The 19,012-nt window shown below is 38.3% G+C and overlaps 1 protein-coding gene across 9 annotated transcripts in view; it reads left to right on the top strand.

Annotated features, from left to right (window-relative positions):
• RRAGB (Ras related GTP binding B) overlaps nt 1-19,012 on the top strand; it is a 51,501-nt gene that overhangs the window by 11,381 nt on the left and 21,108 nt on the right. For all 9 annotated transcript variants that reach the window (XM_077146024.1, XM_077146021.1, XM_077146026.1 and 6 more), the window contains one exon: nt 1,145-1,367. In XM_077146024.1, coding sequence (XP_077002139.1) covers nt 1,145-1,367 — 223 coding nt within the window. The remainder of the gene's footprint in view (nt 1-1,144; nt 1,368-19,012) is intronic.

Here is a 19,012-nt window from a genome sequence, read left to right as displayed (position 1 = left end):
AGTAAGATAATACACAAAATTGAATGGCAAAGTGCCATACAAAATTTGGTTATATATATAACCAAATATGAAATAACCAAGATGATCAAATAGTCTATATGAAAATGACTCCATTACTGCCAGCAAATGGATCACTTTACAATCACCTCATTAGCTTTCTCCATAAACCTTCCTCATTATCACTGCTTCTAATTCTATGATGCATGTTGAAGAGACCCTGTAGTCCCAGTCCCTTGCTTTAGACATTGATTTTATCTTCATTTTTACTGGTAAGACCACCTGAAGTCCAGTGAAATTGTGACTCTCCCAAGGTCACACAGCTAATTAATAGCAAAGTACAGGATTACAAACTAGGTTTGAGGTTTTTTTTACTACAAATGCTACTGTTTTCTGCTAGCCAGCTGGCAGTTAACACCTTCTTGGGAAGTAGTGTACAGCTTAAGGTGCAAAGAACAACATTCTGCTAAAAATTTATCACTGGAGTAATTTTCATATAGTTTAGAGTATTTACTGTTTAGTTATTCATTCAAAAAATATTTATTGAACACCTACTCCATGACAGGCTGTCTGCTAGAAGCTGGGAAACATTGGAAACAGTAACAGATATGGTTCTTGCCCTCATGGAACTTACTGACTAGGGAAGTGAATGCCATTAATTAAAAACTCAAGCGTGTACATTACTTGTGATAAGTGTTAAAAAGAAAAGGAATATATTATTATAAGGGCATATAGTAGAGAGGACTGGATCAAGTCATGTGAGGAAGTATGGCTTGAACCGAAATCTGAAGAAATATAGAAGTAAATTAGATGAAGAGGTAGTACAAAAACATCTGAAATAGAATGAATAGCATGTATAAAGGCCACATGGTATACAGACCAGGGAATATTTGAGAAACTGAGAAAATACCGTTGTGTTTTGGTGTGAAAACACAAAGAAAGGATAGGAGTAAAGGATTGTGCAAGTAAAGGATTGTTCAAGAGGTAAGAAGGTAAGGCCCAGTCCTATTTGCCATTAGTTATCCTTTAAATTGAACCATAAGATTATCTTTTGCATCAATTAAGCCAAAACAAAAATAACAGCCTAAATACGAGTGACTGAACTGCTGAGAACTTGCTTATCATCTAGTTTTTCTTTTCCTGCCAGACAGGACACCTTCATGGAAAATTATTTCACTAGCCAACGGGACAACATCTTCCGAAATGTGGAGGTTCTGATTTATGTCTTCGATGTGGAGAGCCGTGAACTGGAAAAGGACATGCATTATTACCAGTCATGCTTGGAGGCCATTTTGCAGAACTCTCCAGATGCCAAAATCTTTTGCTTGGTGCACAAAATGGATCTGGTACAGGAGGATCAACGGGACCTGGTAAGAAACAGAATGGATGCTGAATCAAATGATTGACATGCTTCGTAAACTTCTTTTGAAGAGCTATAGGTAAATTTGTACTATTCTTGAGGGAAAGAATTTCAACATAAACTTTCAAAGTGAAATTCTGTCAATTTTCTTCTTAAATTTTTTAACTAGAGAAGTTGTAGGTTTACAGAAAAATCATGTAAAAGATACAAATTCCCACATCCCCCCATACTGTTCACACTTTGTATCAGTGTGGTATCTGTTACAATTGATGAAAGAATATTAAAATTGTATGATTAACTTTAATCCATGGTTTACCATTAAGGTGTATTTTTCCCATATATCACCCTATTATTAACACCTTGCATTAGTTTGGTACATTTGTTATAATTCATGAAAGAAATTTTTTTATAATTGTATTATGAACTATCAGTTATAGTAAGACTCACTATGTTGTACAGTCCAGTGTTTTATCTTTTAAGTTTTTAGCTTTTATTAAAACTGAAAGAGGCTTTAATCAATTTGTCAGTTAATACTGAAATTAGATCATTAGGGTAATTTTTTTATTATAGAGTATTATATCAATTTTGAAACTTCCTAGGACAAAGTTCAAAGAATTGCATGGCATACCCATAACAAAATTACTTTTGCTCTTGTGCACTTCCGTATCATTAAGAGATGCATTACCTATAAGTTTTCGTTTAATCAATAAAATTATATTTACTAGTAGTTTCAATGTATTTGTTGACATTTCATTATTATTGAATGTTTAAATAACAAATGGAATGAACAATCAACCTACAAGAAGAAGTTTTAACTCCAGAGTCTTATGGTCACAGTAAATGAAAAATTAAAGTTCAATTTATGTTTTTATTGCATAGCAATAGGAAAATTTCATGGGTAAAAAACTTTTGAGCATTCCAGTAGAGTAAAAGTCTGTGTGATAAAAATAGAAATATGAGTTCAGAGAGAGGGAGAAAAGTTTTAAAATTTCTAACAGTTGAAGAAATGCTTCATTTTTTTTCATTATTTTAAGATAGATTACTGTGGGTATCAAATTTGATATTTTGATACCATTGGGTTCATTTTGAAAGGTTATATAGCAAATTCTCAGAAATTTAATATTTACAGTATGTTAGCATAATGCATTTAAGTTGTCAAAATTGATGTAATACTCTATAATAAAAAAATTACCGTAATGATCTAATTTCAGTATTAACTGACATTGATTAAAGCCTCTTTCAGTTTTAATAAAAGTTAAAAGCTTAAAAGATAAAACACTGGACTGTACATGTTGTTGGAGGTTGTTCATTTTTATTGCTGAGTCATGGTCTATTATATGACTATATCACCATTTGCTTATCTATTCTACATTTTATGGACATTTGAGTTGTATCGGTTTTTGGAGATTATGAATAAAACACCTATAAACACTTGCCTACAGGTTTTTATATGAACTTAAGTTTTCATTTCTCTTGGGTAAATACCAAGGAGTGGTCATATGGAAAGAGTATAAGGAATTGACGAACTGTTTTTCCAAAGTGGCTGTACCATGTTGCATTTCCACCAGCAATATGTGAGAGTTCCAAGACTTAGGACATTTTAACGGATGAAAGTAATTAGTCTAAATTTCTGGGACCTTGAAAATTTAGTCACTTAATGTTGGTGGAGAATTTTTTTCCCATTTCCTAACTTTCCCTAGGATAAGATTTCAAACCCAGTGGGCTCCTTGGTTACTGAGTCTGACTGGGCAGGAGTTTCCACATAATTCCATCATTGAACCTACTTCTTCCCCCAGCTTCCCCAGATGGCAGAGGTTGCTCTTTGCAGTAAGCTGAGGAGCATTTTGCAATAGAAAGGTCTGCAGATGGCCAGGAGCTGGGGGAGCATGTGTCACTTTCCAAATTATATCTTTTGGGACCTATAGATGAAACTTCGCTACATCCCACTGTCCCCTGTTCTTTCCCCACTGGAGAACACCTAGCCCCAGGCCCTGTTTGTAGCTCCTTACCCACACCCCTCCTTATCCCACTGGCATGGCATGTCTTTGCTGCATGGCTGCTCAACCAGGAATGTGCCTTTAGTCTCAGTCATTGCTCGGGGGACCTTGATGAGGACAACTAACTTCCAAGGTTCTCTTTGATACACATTCTGTTAAGCCCAGGCATGGTAAAAAGATGCCGCCTCCAAAGACATGATCTTCGAAATAACTCCTACTCGGCTATCTACATTCTGACATTGAAGAAGAGTAAGTAGTCTCTAAGGCTTGAGCACAGAGTACTATTTATCTCCAAGTATCTTGTTCAAATCAAATCTTTCTAATTTTGTCTCTGACCTATCAATAATTCTCAATTTATGCCTTTAATTTCACCATCGTTAGCTTTATACATCATGAGTCTTTTGATTAATGTAAATACAAACACATTCCTGGTGAATTGAATCTATCGTTATATAGTGGCACTTTCTACCCCTAAAATAAATATTAGTCTTAGAGTTCTCCCAGCATCAAGAGTAATTTACCTCTCCATTCTCTAAGGTCTTTTGAGAATCAAAATTTCCTTATTTTAATGACATCAAATGCATTGGTCTTTTCCTTTATTGAAAGTGCTTTTGGTATCCTGTTCAAGAAGTATTCCCTTATACTAGGCCTTGAAGTTATTCTTCATTACTATCTTCTAAAAGCTTTTGTCTTTTATATTTTGAAATTATGTTTTTATCTTGTGCCTACCAGATACAAAATCAGCAATTCTTTTTCTATGTTCTTCCCTTCAACATTTTCTCTTCTTTTGATTTTATCTCATTCCAATGTTTCTAATTCTCTCTATTCATTGATAAGTTTTATAATTCATTTGTATTCTTTTTTATTTTCACTTTTGTCATTTTACTTTCCTGGCCCTAATTAAAAGTCAGTGGTTCCTAAATTCCTTACGTGTCAATCAAAGTCCTTCTTAATCTGGCACCAACTTACATTTTCTGCCCTGCCTCTACACCTCCTTCACATAATTGCTTTTTTTTAAAGAAATTTTATTGAGATATATTGACACACCATACAAGCCCTTCAAAGTATATAATTGGTGGCTCACAATATCATCACATAGTTGTGCATTCCCCACCAAGATAAATTTTAGAACATTTTTATTAGTCCAACTAAAAAAATAAAAGCTAAGAAAAAAATAAAGCTAAAAAAGAAAACCCAAACCATAACATACCCCTTATCCCACCACCCCATTATTGACTCCTAGTATTGGTGTGGTACATTTGTTACTGTGGATGAGAGAATATTCAGATATTACTGTTAATCATAGTTTGCAATAGGCACATTTTTCCCATATAACACTCTATTATTAACTCCTTGTAATAGTATCATAAATTTATTCTAGTTCATAAAAGAACTTATTTATATTGGTACTGTTAATTGCGGTCATTGTCCACCACAAGATTCACTGTGTATTACAGTCCCAAGTTTTAACCTCTTAACTTTCCTTCTGGTAACATACATGGCTCTAAATTTCCCCCGTCAACCACATTCACACACAATTCAGCACTGTTAATTATACTCACAATAAGGTGCTACCAATACCGTTATCCATTTCCAAGCACTGAAATTCAACGTAGTTAAAATTTTTTTTTTTTTATACATGGGCAGGCACCGGGAATCGAACCCAGGTCCTGTGGCATTCCAGGCAAGCGTTCTTGCCTGCTGAGCCACCGTGGCCCGCCCCGTAGTTAAAAATTACACGCAAATTAAACAACCAATCCTCATTCTGTAGCCTCAGACTATCTCCTGGTAACCTATATTCTCGATTTTATGTGTATAAGTTTATATTTTATAAGTACTTCATATTAGTGAGATCATACAATATTTGTGTTTTTGTGTCTGAATTATTTCACTCAATATAATATCCTCAAGGTTCATCTGTGTTATCACATGCTTCAGGACTTCATTCCTAATTATTGCTCAATAATATTCCATCATATGTGTACTATCAGATATGTGTAGCACATTTTGTTTATCCATTCATTGGTTGATGGACACTTGGGTTTCCATCTTTTGGCAGTTGTGAATGTTGCAGTGAACAGCACTATGTAAATGTCTGTTTGCATTCCTGCTTTAAGTTCTTCTGGGTATATACTTAGTACCAGGATTGCCAGATCCTAAAGCAACTCTATATTTAGCTTTCCTACAATGGTTATACCATTTTACATTCCCACCAGCAGTGAATAAATATCCCTAAATCTCCATTCCTCTCCAACACTTAAAATTTCCTGTTGTTCAATAGTGGCCATTCTGGTACGTGTGATATGATATCTCACTGTGGTTTTGATTTGCATTTCCCTAATAGCTAGTGAAGATCAGCATCTTTTCATGTGCTTTTTAGGCATTTGTATAACCTCTTTGGAAAAAAATGTCTATTCATGTCTTTTGCCCATTTTTAATTGGGTTGTTTGTCTTTTTGCTGTTAGTTGTAGGATTTCTTTATGTATTCTGGATACCAAATCCTTATCAGATATGTGGTTTCTGAATATTTTCTCCCTTTGAGTAGGCCGTCTTTTCATGCTTTTGATAAAATCCTTTGAAACTCAGAAGTATTCAGTTTTGAGGAGGTTCCATTTATCTGTTTTATCTTTCATTGCTTGTGCTGTGGGTATAAGGTCTAAGAAACTATCACCTATCACTAGATCTCGAAGATATTTCCCTATATTTTCTTCTGGGAGTTTTATGGTATTGACACTTATATTTAGGTCTTCTATCCATTTAGAGTTAATTTTTGTATATGGTGTGAGATAGGAGTCCTCTTTCATTTGTTTGTATATGGATATCCAGTTCTCCCAGACAATTTATTAAAGATACTGTTCTGTCCAGGTTGAGTGGACTTAGAGGTCTGTAAAAAATCACTTGACCACAGATCTGAGAGTCTATTTCTGAACTCTCAATTCAATTCCATTGATCAATATGTCTTTATGCTTGTACCATGCTGTTTTGACCACTGTGGTTTTATAATATGCTTTAAATCAGAAACTATGAATCCTCCCACATCGTTCTTTTTCAAGATATTTTTGGCTATTTGAGGCCCTTGTAATGAATTTGATAATTGGCTTTTTTTCCACAATGAGGTCTGTTGGAATTCTTATTGGTAGTGCATTGAATCTGTAAATCAATTTGTGTAGAATTGACATCTTAATGACATTTAGCTATCCAATCCATGAATATGGAATGTCTTTCCATTTATATAAGTCTTCTTTAATTTCTTTTAGCAATGTTTTGTAGTTTTCTGTGTAGAGGTCCTTTATGTGCTTCGTTACATTTATTTGTAGATACTTGGTTCTTTTAGTTCCTATTATGAATGAAAGTTTTTTTCCTGATATCCCCCTCAGCTCATTTCTATTGTATAGACACGCTACTGATTTTTGTATGTTGATCTTGTATCCTGCTGCTTTGCTGAACTTGATTATTAGCTCTAGTAGGTTTGTCCTAGTTTTGAGGGGCTTTCTAAATATTTCATTATGTTGCCTGCAGTAGTGCAAGTTTTATTTCTTCCTTTCCAATTTGTATGCCTTTTATTTCTTTTTGTTTCCTAATTGCTCTAGCTAGAACTTCTAGCACAATGTTGAATAACAGAGGTGACGGTGGACATCCTTTTCTTGTTCCAGATCTTAGAGGGAATGCTTTCATTCTCCCACCACTGAGTTCAGTGTTAGCTGTGGGTTTTTCCTATATGCCCTGTCATGGTCAGGTTCATGTGTCAACGTGGCCAAGTAGTAGTACCTGTTTGTCTGGTTGGGCAAGTGCTGGCCTGTCTGTTGTGATGAGGACATTTCATAGAATTAAATCATGATCAGGTCAGCTGCATCCACAGCTGATTCCATTTCTAATCAGCCAAAAGGAAGTGTCTTCTGCAATGAGTAATGCTTAATCTGATCACTGGAAGCCTTTTAAGCAGGATTCAGAAGAGACAGGCCCTTTCCTGCTTTGGCTGGCGAGCCTCTCCTGTGGAGTTCATCCAGACCCTCCATCGGAATTGTCAGCTTCACAGCCTGCCCTACAGATTTTGGACTCTGCATTCCCGCAGTCACGTGAGACACTTTTATGAATTTTATGTTTGTGAGTGTTCCCTGTTGATTCTGTTTCTCTAGAGAACCCTAACTAATACATCTTGGTACCAGGAGTGGTTCTTAAGAAACAGAGTCTTAAAAATGTGTTTTACTTAAAGGTTTTGTACTCTGACTGGACTCAAAGGCACTAAGGACTCTGATTCCCATAATCAGAATGACATTCCCCATCCACAGAGCGAGTTGGCAAAAGAGATAGTCAAAATATCACCATTTGATTCTCCTAATGCTTCGCTTGTATGAAGCCAGCCTCTGGGAGATAATTTGACACCTTTACAGAATTTAGTGGAAATAAGAGGTATAGAGATGTTGGCTGGGTGTTGTTAGATACACTGGCTACATTAAGTAGTGAAAAGGATGGGCTTAAGGCTTCAAACGAGAAGCTTAAGCGCCATCTAACAGATGTAGATGTTTCTATGAGTTTCCTGAAGGAAAATCTTATTTTCTGTAGCCGTAGACTTCAGATCTCTGAAAATCAGACTCAGAATCTTATTGTTAGAGTAGCAACTTTACAACATAAACATAAAGGCATTGTGTCTGCCTTTAAAGTGAAGGCATTGATTAGAAAGGAGTGAGACCCTGAAAAATGGGATGGTGACATGTGGATTGATAATGATGTTGGGGGTGAGGTTGAAGCCCTAGGTCATGCTGAGTCTTCTCTAGATAACCCTGTAATAGTCTGCCCTGAGGACATAGCCACCCCGCCTCCAGCCTGCCTTGAGGAGTTGGCCACCCAATCTCCTCCTGAAGGGATTAGCCCTAGAGTGATTAATCAATCCTGTTTCACCAGATGAAACTGCAAATGAAGGCCCTGAAGCAGATGGCTTGGAATGTTTCAAATTCTTTTCATGACCCACCCTTACCACCCCTCATTTCTTCCAGACCTATAACTAAAGTTCCAACAGGCCCCGAAGGGTGAAGTACAAAGTATCACACATGTGGAGGTACGATATACTCTAAAAGAACAGAGTGAGTTTTCTAATTTATATAGACAGAAATCAGGGGATATGTGTCACAATGGATTTTAAGGGTGTGGGATAATGGTTGGAGGAATATAAGGCTGGATCAGGCTGAATTTATTGATATGGGCCCACTAAGCAGAGATTCTGCATTCAATGTTCTAGCTCAAAGGGTTAGAAAAGGTATTAACACTTTGTTTGGATGGTTAGTTGAAACATGGATCAAAAGGTGGCCGACATATCCTGAGGTTGAAGTGCCAGAACTGCCCTGGTATAATGTAGATGAGGGGATCCAGAGGCTTAGAGAGATAGGAATGTTAGAGTGGATTTATCAGGCAAAGCCTGCTCTTAACCCCAGGAATGTCCGGAATGCACCTTTTACCAGAACAATGAGAAATAAATTTGTGAGACTAGCACCATCATCCCTAAAGAGCTCTGTGGCTGCACTTCTCTGTAGGTCAGATATTACTGTAGGAACTGCTGTCACTGAGCTGGAATCCTTAAACACAATGGGGATGACGGGATCCCAAGTTGTCAGAAGCCAGGTGGCAGCACTTAATCTCCAAAGACAGGGTAGACATGGCTATTATAATAGACAGCAAACTCAAAGCAGGTATCAGAATCATACGGCTCGCAGAGATTTGTGGCATTGGTTAGTAAATCATGGGGTACATAGAAATACAATAGAAGGGCAGTCTACTAAATTCTTGTTCGAGCTGTATAAACAAAAGAGTTCTAGGTCAAGTGAACAGAAGTCTAACCTGAATTGCAAAAACACAGAGTTATGGCCCCTTAATCAATTTCCAGACTTGAAACAGTTTACAGACCCAGAGCCCCTTGAATGAAGAGGAGGCCAGGTCCCTGTTTCACTGTCACAGATTTATACTGTTAATCTTCCTCCAAGCCTTCCCCAAAGAGACCGACAGCCTTTTACCAGGGTAACTGTGCATTGGGGAAAAGGAAATTGTCAGATATTTCAGGGATTATTAGACACTGGTTCAGAAGTGACATTATTTCCAGGGGACCCAAAATGTCCCTCTGGTCCACCAGTCAGAGTGAGGGCTTATGGAGGCCAGGTGATCAATGGAGTTTTAGCTCAGGTCCATCTCACTGTGGGTCCAGTGGGCGTCCGGACCCATTCTGTAGTAATTTCCCCAGTTCCGGAATGTATAATTGGCATAGACATACTGAGCAACTGGCAGAATCCCCACGTTGGTTCTCTAACTCGTGCAGTGAGGGCTATTATGGTGGGAAAGGCCAAGTGGAAGCCACTAGAACTGCCCCTACCTAGCAAAATAGTAAATCAGAAGCAATACTGGATTCCTTGAGGGATTACAGAGATTACTGCCCCTCTTAAGGAATTGAAGGATGCAGGGGTGGTAATTCCCACTACATCCCCATTCAACTCTCCTATTTGGCCTGTGCAGAAAACTGATGGTTCTTGGAGGATGACAGTGGATTATCGTAAGCTCAACTAGGTGGTAACTCCAGTTGCAGCTGCTGTTCCAGATGTGGTATCATTGCTTGAGCAAATCAATACATCCCTGGACCTGGTCTGCAGCTATGGTTCTGACAAATACTTTTTTCTCAATAGCCATTGGTAAGGACCACTAGAAACAGTTTGCTTTCAGCTGGCAAGGTCAACAATATACTTTTATAGTCCTATCTCAGGGTATAACAACCCTCCAGCCCTATGTCATAATCTTGTCCGCAGAGACCTTGATCATTTCTCCCTCCCACAAGACATTACACTGGTCCATTATATTGGTGATAGCATGTTGATTGGATCTAATGAGCAAGGAGTAGCAACTACTCTAGACTTGTTGGTAAGGCATTTGCATGTCAGAGGATGGGAGATAAATCCAACAAAAATACAGGGGCCTTCAACCTCAGTGAAATTTCTAGGTATCCAGTGGTGTGGGGCATGTTGAGATATCCCTTCTAAGGTGAAGGAGAAATTGCTGCGTCTGGCCCCTCCTATGACCAAAAAAGAGGCACAACGCCGAGTTGGTCTCTTTGGATTTTGGCGACAACATATTCCTCATTTGGGTGCGCTACTCCAACCCAATTATTGAGTGACCAGAAATGCTGCTGATTTTGAGTGGGAACCTGAACAAGAGGAGGCTCTGCAACAAGTCCAGGCTGCTGTACAAGCTGCTCTGCCAATTAGACCGTGTGATCCAGCAGATTCAATGGTGCTGGAAGTGTCAGTGGCAAATAGAGATGCTTTCCGGAGACTTTGGCAGGCCCCTATAGGAGAATCACAACACTGACCCTTAGGATTTTGGAGCAAAGCCTTACCATCTGCAGCCAATAACTACTCTCCTTTTGAGAAACAGCTTTTGGCCTACTGGGCCTTAGTAGATATTGAATGCTTAACCATGGGGCCACCAAGTTACCATGAAACCTGAGTTGCCTATCATGAGCTGGATGTTGTCTGACCCACCAAGCCATAAAGTTGGGCATGTGCAACAGTGCTCTATTGTAAAATGGAAATGGTATATACGAGATAGGGCCAGAGCAGGTCCTGATGGCACAGTAAGTTACATGTAAAAGTGGCCCAAATGCCCATGGTCTCCACTCCTGCCACATTACCTTCTCTTTCCCAGACCAGAGCTATGGCTTCTTGGGGAGTTCTTTACAGTGAATTGACTGAGGAAGAGAAAACTTGGGTCTGGTTTACAGATGGTTCAGCTCGATATGTAGGTACCACCCGAAAGTGGACAGCTGCAGCACTACAACCCCTTTCTGGGGTGTCCTTGAAGGACAGTGGTGAGGGGAAGTCCTCCCAGTGGGCAGAACTTCGAGCAGTTCCCCTGGTTGTTCATTTTGCTTGGAAGGAAAACTGGCCAGAGGTGAGTTTGTGTACCGACTCATGGGCTGTTGCTAATGATTTGGCTGAATGGTCAGGAACTTGGAAAGACCGTAATTGGAAAATTGGTGACAGAGAGGTCTGGGGAAAAAAATACGTGGATAGACCTTTTTGAGTGGGCTAAATACGTGAACATATTTGTGTCCCATGTGAATGCACACCAGAGGGTGACTTCAGTAGAGGAAGGTTTTAATAGTCAAGTGGATAAGGTGACCCGTTCTGTGGATACCAGTCAGTCTCTCCCCAGCAACTCCTGTCATTGCCCAATGGGCTCATGAACAAAGTGGTCATGGTGGCAGGGATGGAGGTTATGTACAGGCTCAACAACATGGACTTTCCACTCACCAAGGCTGACCTGGCTACAGCCACTGCTGAGTGCCCAGTCTGCCAGCAGCAGAGACCCACACTCAGCCCCTGATATGGCACCATTCCCTGAGGTGACCAGCCAGCTACATGGTGGCAGGTTGATTACATTGGACCACTCCCTTCATGGAAGGGACAGCAATTTGTTCTAACTGGAATAGACACATACTCTGGATATGGGTTTGCTTTCCCTGCATGCAATGCTGCTGCCAAAACTACCATCCGTAGGCTTACAGAATACCTTATCCATTATCATGGTATTCCACAGCATTCCCTCTGATCAAGGAACACACTTCACAGCAAATGAAGTACGGGAATGGGCACATGCTCATGGAATTCTCTGGTCTTACCATATTCCCCATCATCCAGCAGCAACTGGATTGATAGAACGGTGGAATGGCCTTTTGAAAACTCAATTATGGTGCCAACTAGGTGGCAATACCTTGAAAGACTGGGGTAATGTTCTCCAGGAAGCTGTATATGCTCTGAATCAGCATCTGCTGTATGGTGCTGTTTCTCCCATAGCCAAGATCCATGGGTCCAGGAACCAAGGAGTGGAAATGGGAGTGGCACCACTCACTATCACCCCTCATGATCCACTAAGAAAATTTTTGTTTCCTGTCCCTGCGACCCTGAGCTCTGCTGATCTACAGGTTTTAATTTCAAAACGGGGAGTGCTTCCACCAGGAGAAACAACAGTGATTCCGTTGAACTGGAATCTAAGACTTCCACCTGGTCACTTTGAGGTACTTATGCCACTGGATCAACAAGCCAAGAAGGGGATTACATTATTGTCTGGGGTGATTTACCCTGACTATCAGGAGGAAGTAGGATTGCAACTACATAATGGAGGTAAAGAAGAATTTTCTTGGAATATAGGAGATTCCCTAGGGCGTCTTTTAGTGCTACCATGCCCTGTCATTAAAATCAATAGAAAACTGCAACAACCCAATCAAGGCAGGACTACCAATGACTCTGAAACTTCAGGAATGAAGGTTTGGGTCACCCCACCAGGGAAAGAACCGCGGCCAGCTGAGGTGCTTGCTGAGGGTAAAGGGAACATGGAATGGGTAGTGGTAGAAGGTATTGATAAATATGAACTTCGGCCACATGATCAGTTACAGAAATGAGGACTGTAATGCTGTTTTGTTCATGTTATATGACTTAATTTGTAAGATATCAGGTTTAAGAATGAATATTACCCAAGGATTTGTACCCCATTCTGAAGAGATTTAATGTGTTTCCAGTTATATGCAGGACAGTTGAGTATTGTTAGGTGAAAGAAAAAATGTGTGTTTTCTCATTTTTTATTTAGAAATTAGATATGGTTTAAGGTGGTATGTAGAGCTGCCAAGTTGACAAAGGGTGGACTGTCATGGTCAGGGTCATGTGTCGACCTGGCCAAGTGGTGGTTCTTGTTTGTCTGGTTGGGCAAGTGCTGGCCTGTCTTTTGAAATAAGGACATTTCATAGAATTGAATCATAATCATGTCAGCTGCATCCACAACTGATCCCATTTAATTAGCCAAATGGGAGTGTCTTCTGTAATGAATAATGCTTAATCTGATCACTGGAAGACTTTGGCTGATGAGCTTTGGCTGACGAGCCTCCTGTGGAGTTCATCCAGACCCTCCATCAGAATTGTCGGCTTCACAGCCTGCCCTGCAGATTTTGGGCTCTGTGTTCCCATGGTCACATGAGACACTTTTATAAATTTTATATTTGCAAGAGTTCCCTGTTGATTCGGTTTCTCTAGAGTACCCTAACTAATACATGCCCTTTATCGCGTTGAGTAAATTTCCTTCGATTCCTACCTTTTGAAGAACTTTTTCAAGAAAGGATGCTGGATTTTGTCAAATGTCTTTTCTGCATTGATCGAGATGATGATGTGGTTTTTCCCCTTCAGTTTTCTTGCGTTGAGCTGCCCTGGCATAACTGGGATAAAACCCACTTGGTCATGGTGTATAATTCTTTTAATGTGCTATTGGATTGTATTTCAAAATAGTTCATGGACAATTTTTGTATCTACATTCATTTGAGAAATTGGTTGGTAGTTATCTTTTCTTGTAGTATCTTTATTGGGCTTTGATATTAGGGTGATGTTGGCTTCATAGAAAGAGCTAGTAGTGTTCCCTCTTCAGTTTTTAGAAGAGTTTGAGCAGGATCGGTATTAATTTTTGTTGGAATGCTTAGTAAAATTTACCTGTTATGCCATCCACCTCTGGCCTTTTCTTTGTTGAGAGGTTTTTAATGACTGATTCATGCTCTCTAGTTGTGACTGTTATGTTGAGATCCTCTGTTTCTACTCGAGTCAGTGTTTGTTGTGTGTTTCTAGGAAATCGTTCCTTTCATCTATGTTGGCTGTTAATTATATCCTCTTACAATCTTTTTTATTTCTTTGGGGATGGTAGTAATGCCCTGTCTCTCATTTCTGATTGTATTTATTTGCATTTTCTCTCTTTTTGTCTTTGTCAGTCTGGCTTAGGGTTTGTCAGTTTTATTGATCTTCTTAAAGAACCAAGTTTTGGTTTTATTCATTCTCTCTATTGTTTTTTGTTCTCTATTTCATTTATTTCCCCTCTAATCTTTGTTGTTTCTTTCCTACTACTTGCTTGGGATTAGTTTCCTGTTCTTTCTCTAGTTCCTCCATGTGTAGAGTTATGTCTTTGATTTTAGCTCTTCCTTCTTAATGTAGGTCTTTAGGACTATAAATTTCCCTCTCAGCACTCCCTTTGCTACATCCCATAAATTTTTATATGTTGTGTTCTCGTATTGTTTTGTCTTAAGATACTTATTTCTCTTGCAGTTTCTTTGTTGACCACTGATTGCTTAAAAAGCGTATTATTTACCCTCTATACATTTGTGAAATTTCCGGTTCTCTTGCTGTTACTGATTTCCAGCTTCATTGCATTGTGATCAGAGAAAGTACTCAGTATAATTTCAGCCTTGTTAAATGTATTAAGACCTGTTTTGTGTCTCAGCATGTGGTCTATCCTGGAGAATGTTCCATGAGCACTTAAGAAGAATGTATATCATGCTATTTTGGGATGCAGTGTTCTGTAAATGTCTGATAGTCCTAGTTCATTTATCATGTTATTTAGTTTCTGTATTTCATTTTTGATTCTTTGTTGAGGTGTACGATCTATTGATGAGAGTGTTATGTTGAATCTCCTAGTATTTTTGCACATTCATCTATTGCTGCCTTCTGTTTTGCCAGTAATTTCCTCATGTACATTGGGGCACCTTGATTTGGGACATAAATATTTATGATTGTTATTCCTTCTTGGTGAATTGCTTGTTTATTAATATATACTCTCTCTTTGTCTAACATTTTTGCATTTGAAGCCTATTTTGTCTGATAATAGTGTAGCTCCCATAGCTTTTTTTGTGGTTGTTACTGCTTGTGTACCTTTTTCCAGCCTTTCACTTTCACCTTATTTGTACCTTTGGGTCTAAAACCTAAAATTGTGGAATTGGAACCCATACCAAACTCTGAAACATGTTCTACAACTAAGTGTTGTGCCATGTTTTGAAATTCATTGAATGTTTTGAATATTCATTTTGCTTTTTAAATTTTACATTTAAAAATTTAAGCATTTTTCTTTAATCTTGAAGAATCTGGAATTGTGCCAAGGGCTTAATAACTGCATAGGGCTGGTGGCTACTTAATTGAACTGTGCAGACATAGAACATTTCCCTCATCACGCAAAGCTCTGGGGGAAAATACTAGATTGCATTAACCTAAAAAGACCAGTATCCATGAAAACTGACTTTGGAAAGACCTGTTAGAGTACACTGTGAGATGTCTCCATTGTGGGAATTTTTTTGCGATAAACTGTAATGCAACTCTGCCTTATTTTTTATTGCTTGATTTGTATTGATCACATTCAGACTGGAAATAAAAGTTGCTATTAAAATTTAAAAAAAAGAGTAGATGAGTTTCTAAATTATAGACAATGTCTTCTTTGCCCTTGTGTTCTGAATTACTTAAATCCCGACCTGATCGGCTTCATTCTTATCTCTAAATACCAGGTTATAGATATATAAAAAAGCCTCTCAGAATCCAAAAATAATCATCACTCTGTACTAAATGTGTCTGCTATAAGCACTTACAATCTAGGCCCCTGTTTTTTTATAAGCATTTTCCAAAGGAGATCATGCAATAATTGTTCTTTTGTTTCTGGCTTATTTTGCCTCACCAAATGTCCCACAGGTTTATTCACATTGTTGCATGCCTTACGACTTCGTTCCTTTTTGTAGCAGCACAATATTCAATCATATGTATCCACTATCGTTAACCTTCAATCATATGTATCTACCATTGTTCGCCTACTCTCCTTCCTGATCTTAGGGGGAAAGCTTTCAGTCTCTATCCATTGAGCACTATGCAGGCTATCGGTTTTTCATACATGCCTTTTATCATATTGAGGAAGTAACCTTTGATTCCTACCTTTTGATGTGTTTTTATCAGAAAAGGATGTTGAATTTTTTCGACTGCTTTTTCATCATCAATCGAGATGATCGTGTGATTTTTTCATTTTGATTTGTTAATGTGCTATATTACATTAATTGATTTTCTTGTGTTCAGTCATCCTTGCATTTCCTAGTATAAACCCTACTTGGTCGTGGTGTATAATTCTTTTAATATGTCGTTGGATTTTATTTGCTAGTATTTTGTTGAGACTCTTTGCATCTATATTCATTAGGGAGATTGGCCTGTAGTTTTCCTTTCTTATAGCATCTTTACCTGGTTTTGATATTAAAATATTAGCTTCATAAAATGAGGTAGGTAGTGTTCCTTTTTCCTCTATTTTTTGGAGAAGTTTGAGCAGAATTGATATTAGTTTTTTTGGGAATGTTTCATAAGATTCCACTGTGAAGCCATCTGGCTCTGGGCTTTTCTTTGTAGGAAGATTTTTTGATGACTGATTGAATCTCTTTACTTGTGATAGGTTTGTTGAGATCTGTTATTTCTTCCAGAGTCAGTGTAGCTTGTTTGTGTGTTTCCTGGAATTTGTCCATTTCATCTAAGTTGTCTAGTTTGTTGGCATATAGTTGTTCATAGTATCCTCTTATGATTTCTTTTATTTCTTCAGGGTCTGTGGTAACACATCCCTTCTCATTTCTGATTTTGCTTATTTGTATCCTCTCTCTTTTTCTCTTTGTCAGTCTTGCCAGCAGCCCATCAATTTTATTGATTTTCTCAAAGAACCTACTTTGGTTTTATTGATTCTTTCTATTGTTCTTTTGTTCTCCCATTCATTTAACTCTGCTTTGATCTTTGTAATTTCTCTTCTTCTGTTTGCTTTGGGGTTAGTTTGCTGTTCTTTCTCAAGTTCCTCCAGGTGAGCAGTTAAGTCCTCGATTTTTGCTCTTTCTTGCTTTTTAATGTAGGCATTTAGGGCAATAAATTTCCCTCTCAGCACAGCCTTTGCCGCATCCTATAAGTTCTGGATATGTCATATTCTCATTTTCATTGGTCTCCAGAGAGTTACTGATTTCGCTAAGTTTCTTTGATCCACTGGTTGTTTAAAGGTGTCCTATTTAATCTCCATATATTTGTGAATGTTCTCATTTTTTGGTGGTTATTGAGATCCAGCTTCATTCCATTGTGAACAGAGAAAATGCTTTGAATAATTTCAGTGTTTTTAAATTTATAAAGCACCTGTTTTGTGCCCCAGCATATAATCTATCCTGGAGAACGTTCCATGAGCACTAGAGAAGAATGTATATCTTGGTATTTTGGGGTGCAATGACCTATACATGTCTGTTAAGTCTAATTCATTTATCAAGTTGTTTAACTTCCCTATTTCCTTGTTGCTATTCTATCTGGTTGTTCTATCTATAGAGCAGAGTGATATATTGAGGTCCTCTACTATTATCCATCACTTCCTTCAGTTTTGCCAATGTCTGTCTCATGTACTTTGGAGTTCCTTGATTGGGAGCATAAGCATTTATGATTGTTTTATCTTCTTGGTGAATTGTTTCTTTAATTAATATATAGTGTCCTTCTTTGTCAGGTATTACTAAAAAGGCATTTCTTGCATCCACCATCTTATCTTTTGGATTTTATTTGTCAGTTCTATATATTCTTTTCCCTCTTTCTCTTTTTATCTGTTGAGTTACCCTTACTGGTACTGTTCAGTTCTGTGCCTTCCTCCAGACCTCCCTCTCCTGCCTTTTTTTCCCAACTGGCAGAACTCCCTTTAGTATTTCTTGTAGGGCCAGTCTCTTGTTGACACATTCTTTCAAGATTTGTTTGTCTGTGAAAATTTTAATCCCTCCCTGAGTTTTGAAGGACAGTTTGGTTGGGTACAGAATTCTTGGCTGGAAGTCTTTCTCTTTCAGAAGCTTAAATATATCATACCACTGCCTTCTCACCTCCATGATGCTAGTTGAATAGTCTGAACTTTGTCTTATGTGGTTTCCCTTGTATGTAGTAGATTGTTTTTCTCTTGCCACTCTCAGAATTTTCTACCTGTGTTTCAACATTTGACAGACTGATTAGTATGTGTCTTGGGGAAGGCTATTTGGATTTATTCTATTTGGAGTTCATTGAGCTTCTTTGATTTGTTTATTTATGTGCTTTATAAGGATTGGGAAGTTTTTCCCCATTATATCCTCAACTACTCTTCCTATCCCTTTACTCTTCTCTTCTCCTTCTGGGACACCAGTGATTCTTATATTTGTGCACTTTTTTTGTCCATCATTTCCCTGAGATCCAATTCAAATTTTTCCATCTTTTTTGCTATTTGCTATTTTGAGTGTTCAAAATCAGTGTCCTGTCCTCTAGTTCACTTATTCTTTCTTCTGCCTCTTCAAATCTGCTGTTGTGTGTCTCTAGTATGCTTTTTATTTGGTCTACGACATCTTTAATCTCTGTGATATCTGATATTTTTCTATTTATTCTTTCAAATTCCTCTTTATGCTCTTCTAGTGTCTCCTTGATCTCCTTTATGTCATTAGCCATCCCATTTATTTTATTTAGTGGAATTATATGAATATTTCTGATTAGTTTTTCCAACGTCTGTCTCTTCTGGTATTTTAATTTCGGCATTTTGGGCTAGATCTGTCTGCATCATGATATGCTTAGTGATGTTCTGTTGTTTTTGCAGCATGTAAATATCTTGATTGATTTACTTTGGAAGGCGATTTCCTTCAGTCATCTAAAGCCTTGTGTTTGCAGGATGGATGTGGAGCAGGATGCAGGGCATGGGGCAGTCACAACAGTGAGGTACATGTATAGGCACAGGTTGGGGATGCTATGCTGTTCCTGTGAGCGTGAGCACCCAGCAGCAGTGGAGGATGTGGCTGTGTAGGTTCAGGGTCTGGGGGCAGGGCCCTGGTGTGTGC

The sequence above is a fragment of the Tamandua tetradactyla genome, chromosome X, assembly GCF_023851605.1.
Source record: "Tamandua tetradactyla isolate mTamTet1 chromosome X, mTamTet1.pri, whole genome shotgun sequence".
Lineage (NCBI taxonomy): Eukaryota > Metazoa > Chordata > Mammalia > Pilosa > Myrmecophagidae > Tamandua > Tamandua tetradactyla.
Note: the sequence above shows the minus strand (reverse complement) of the source record. Positions and strands in the feature narration are given on the sequence as shown.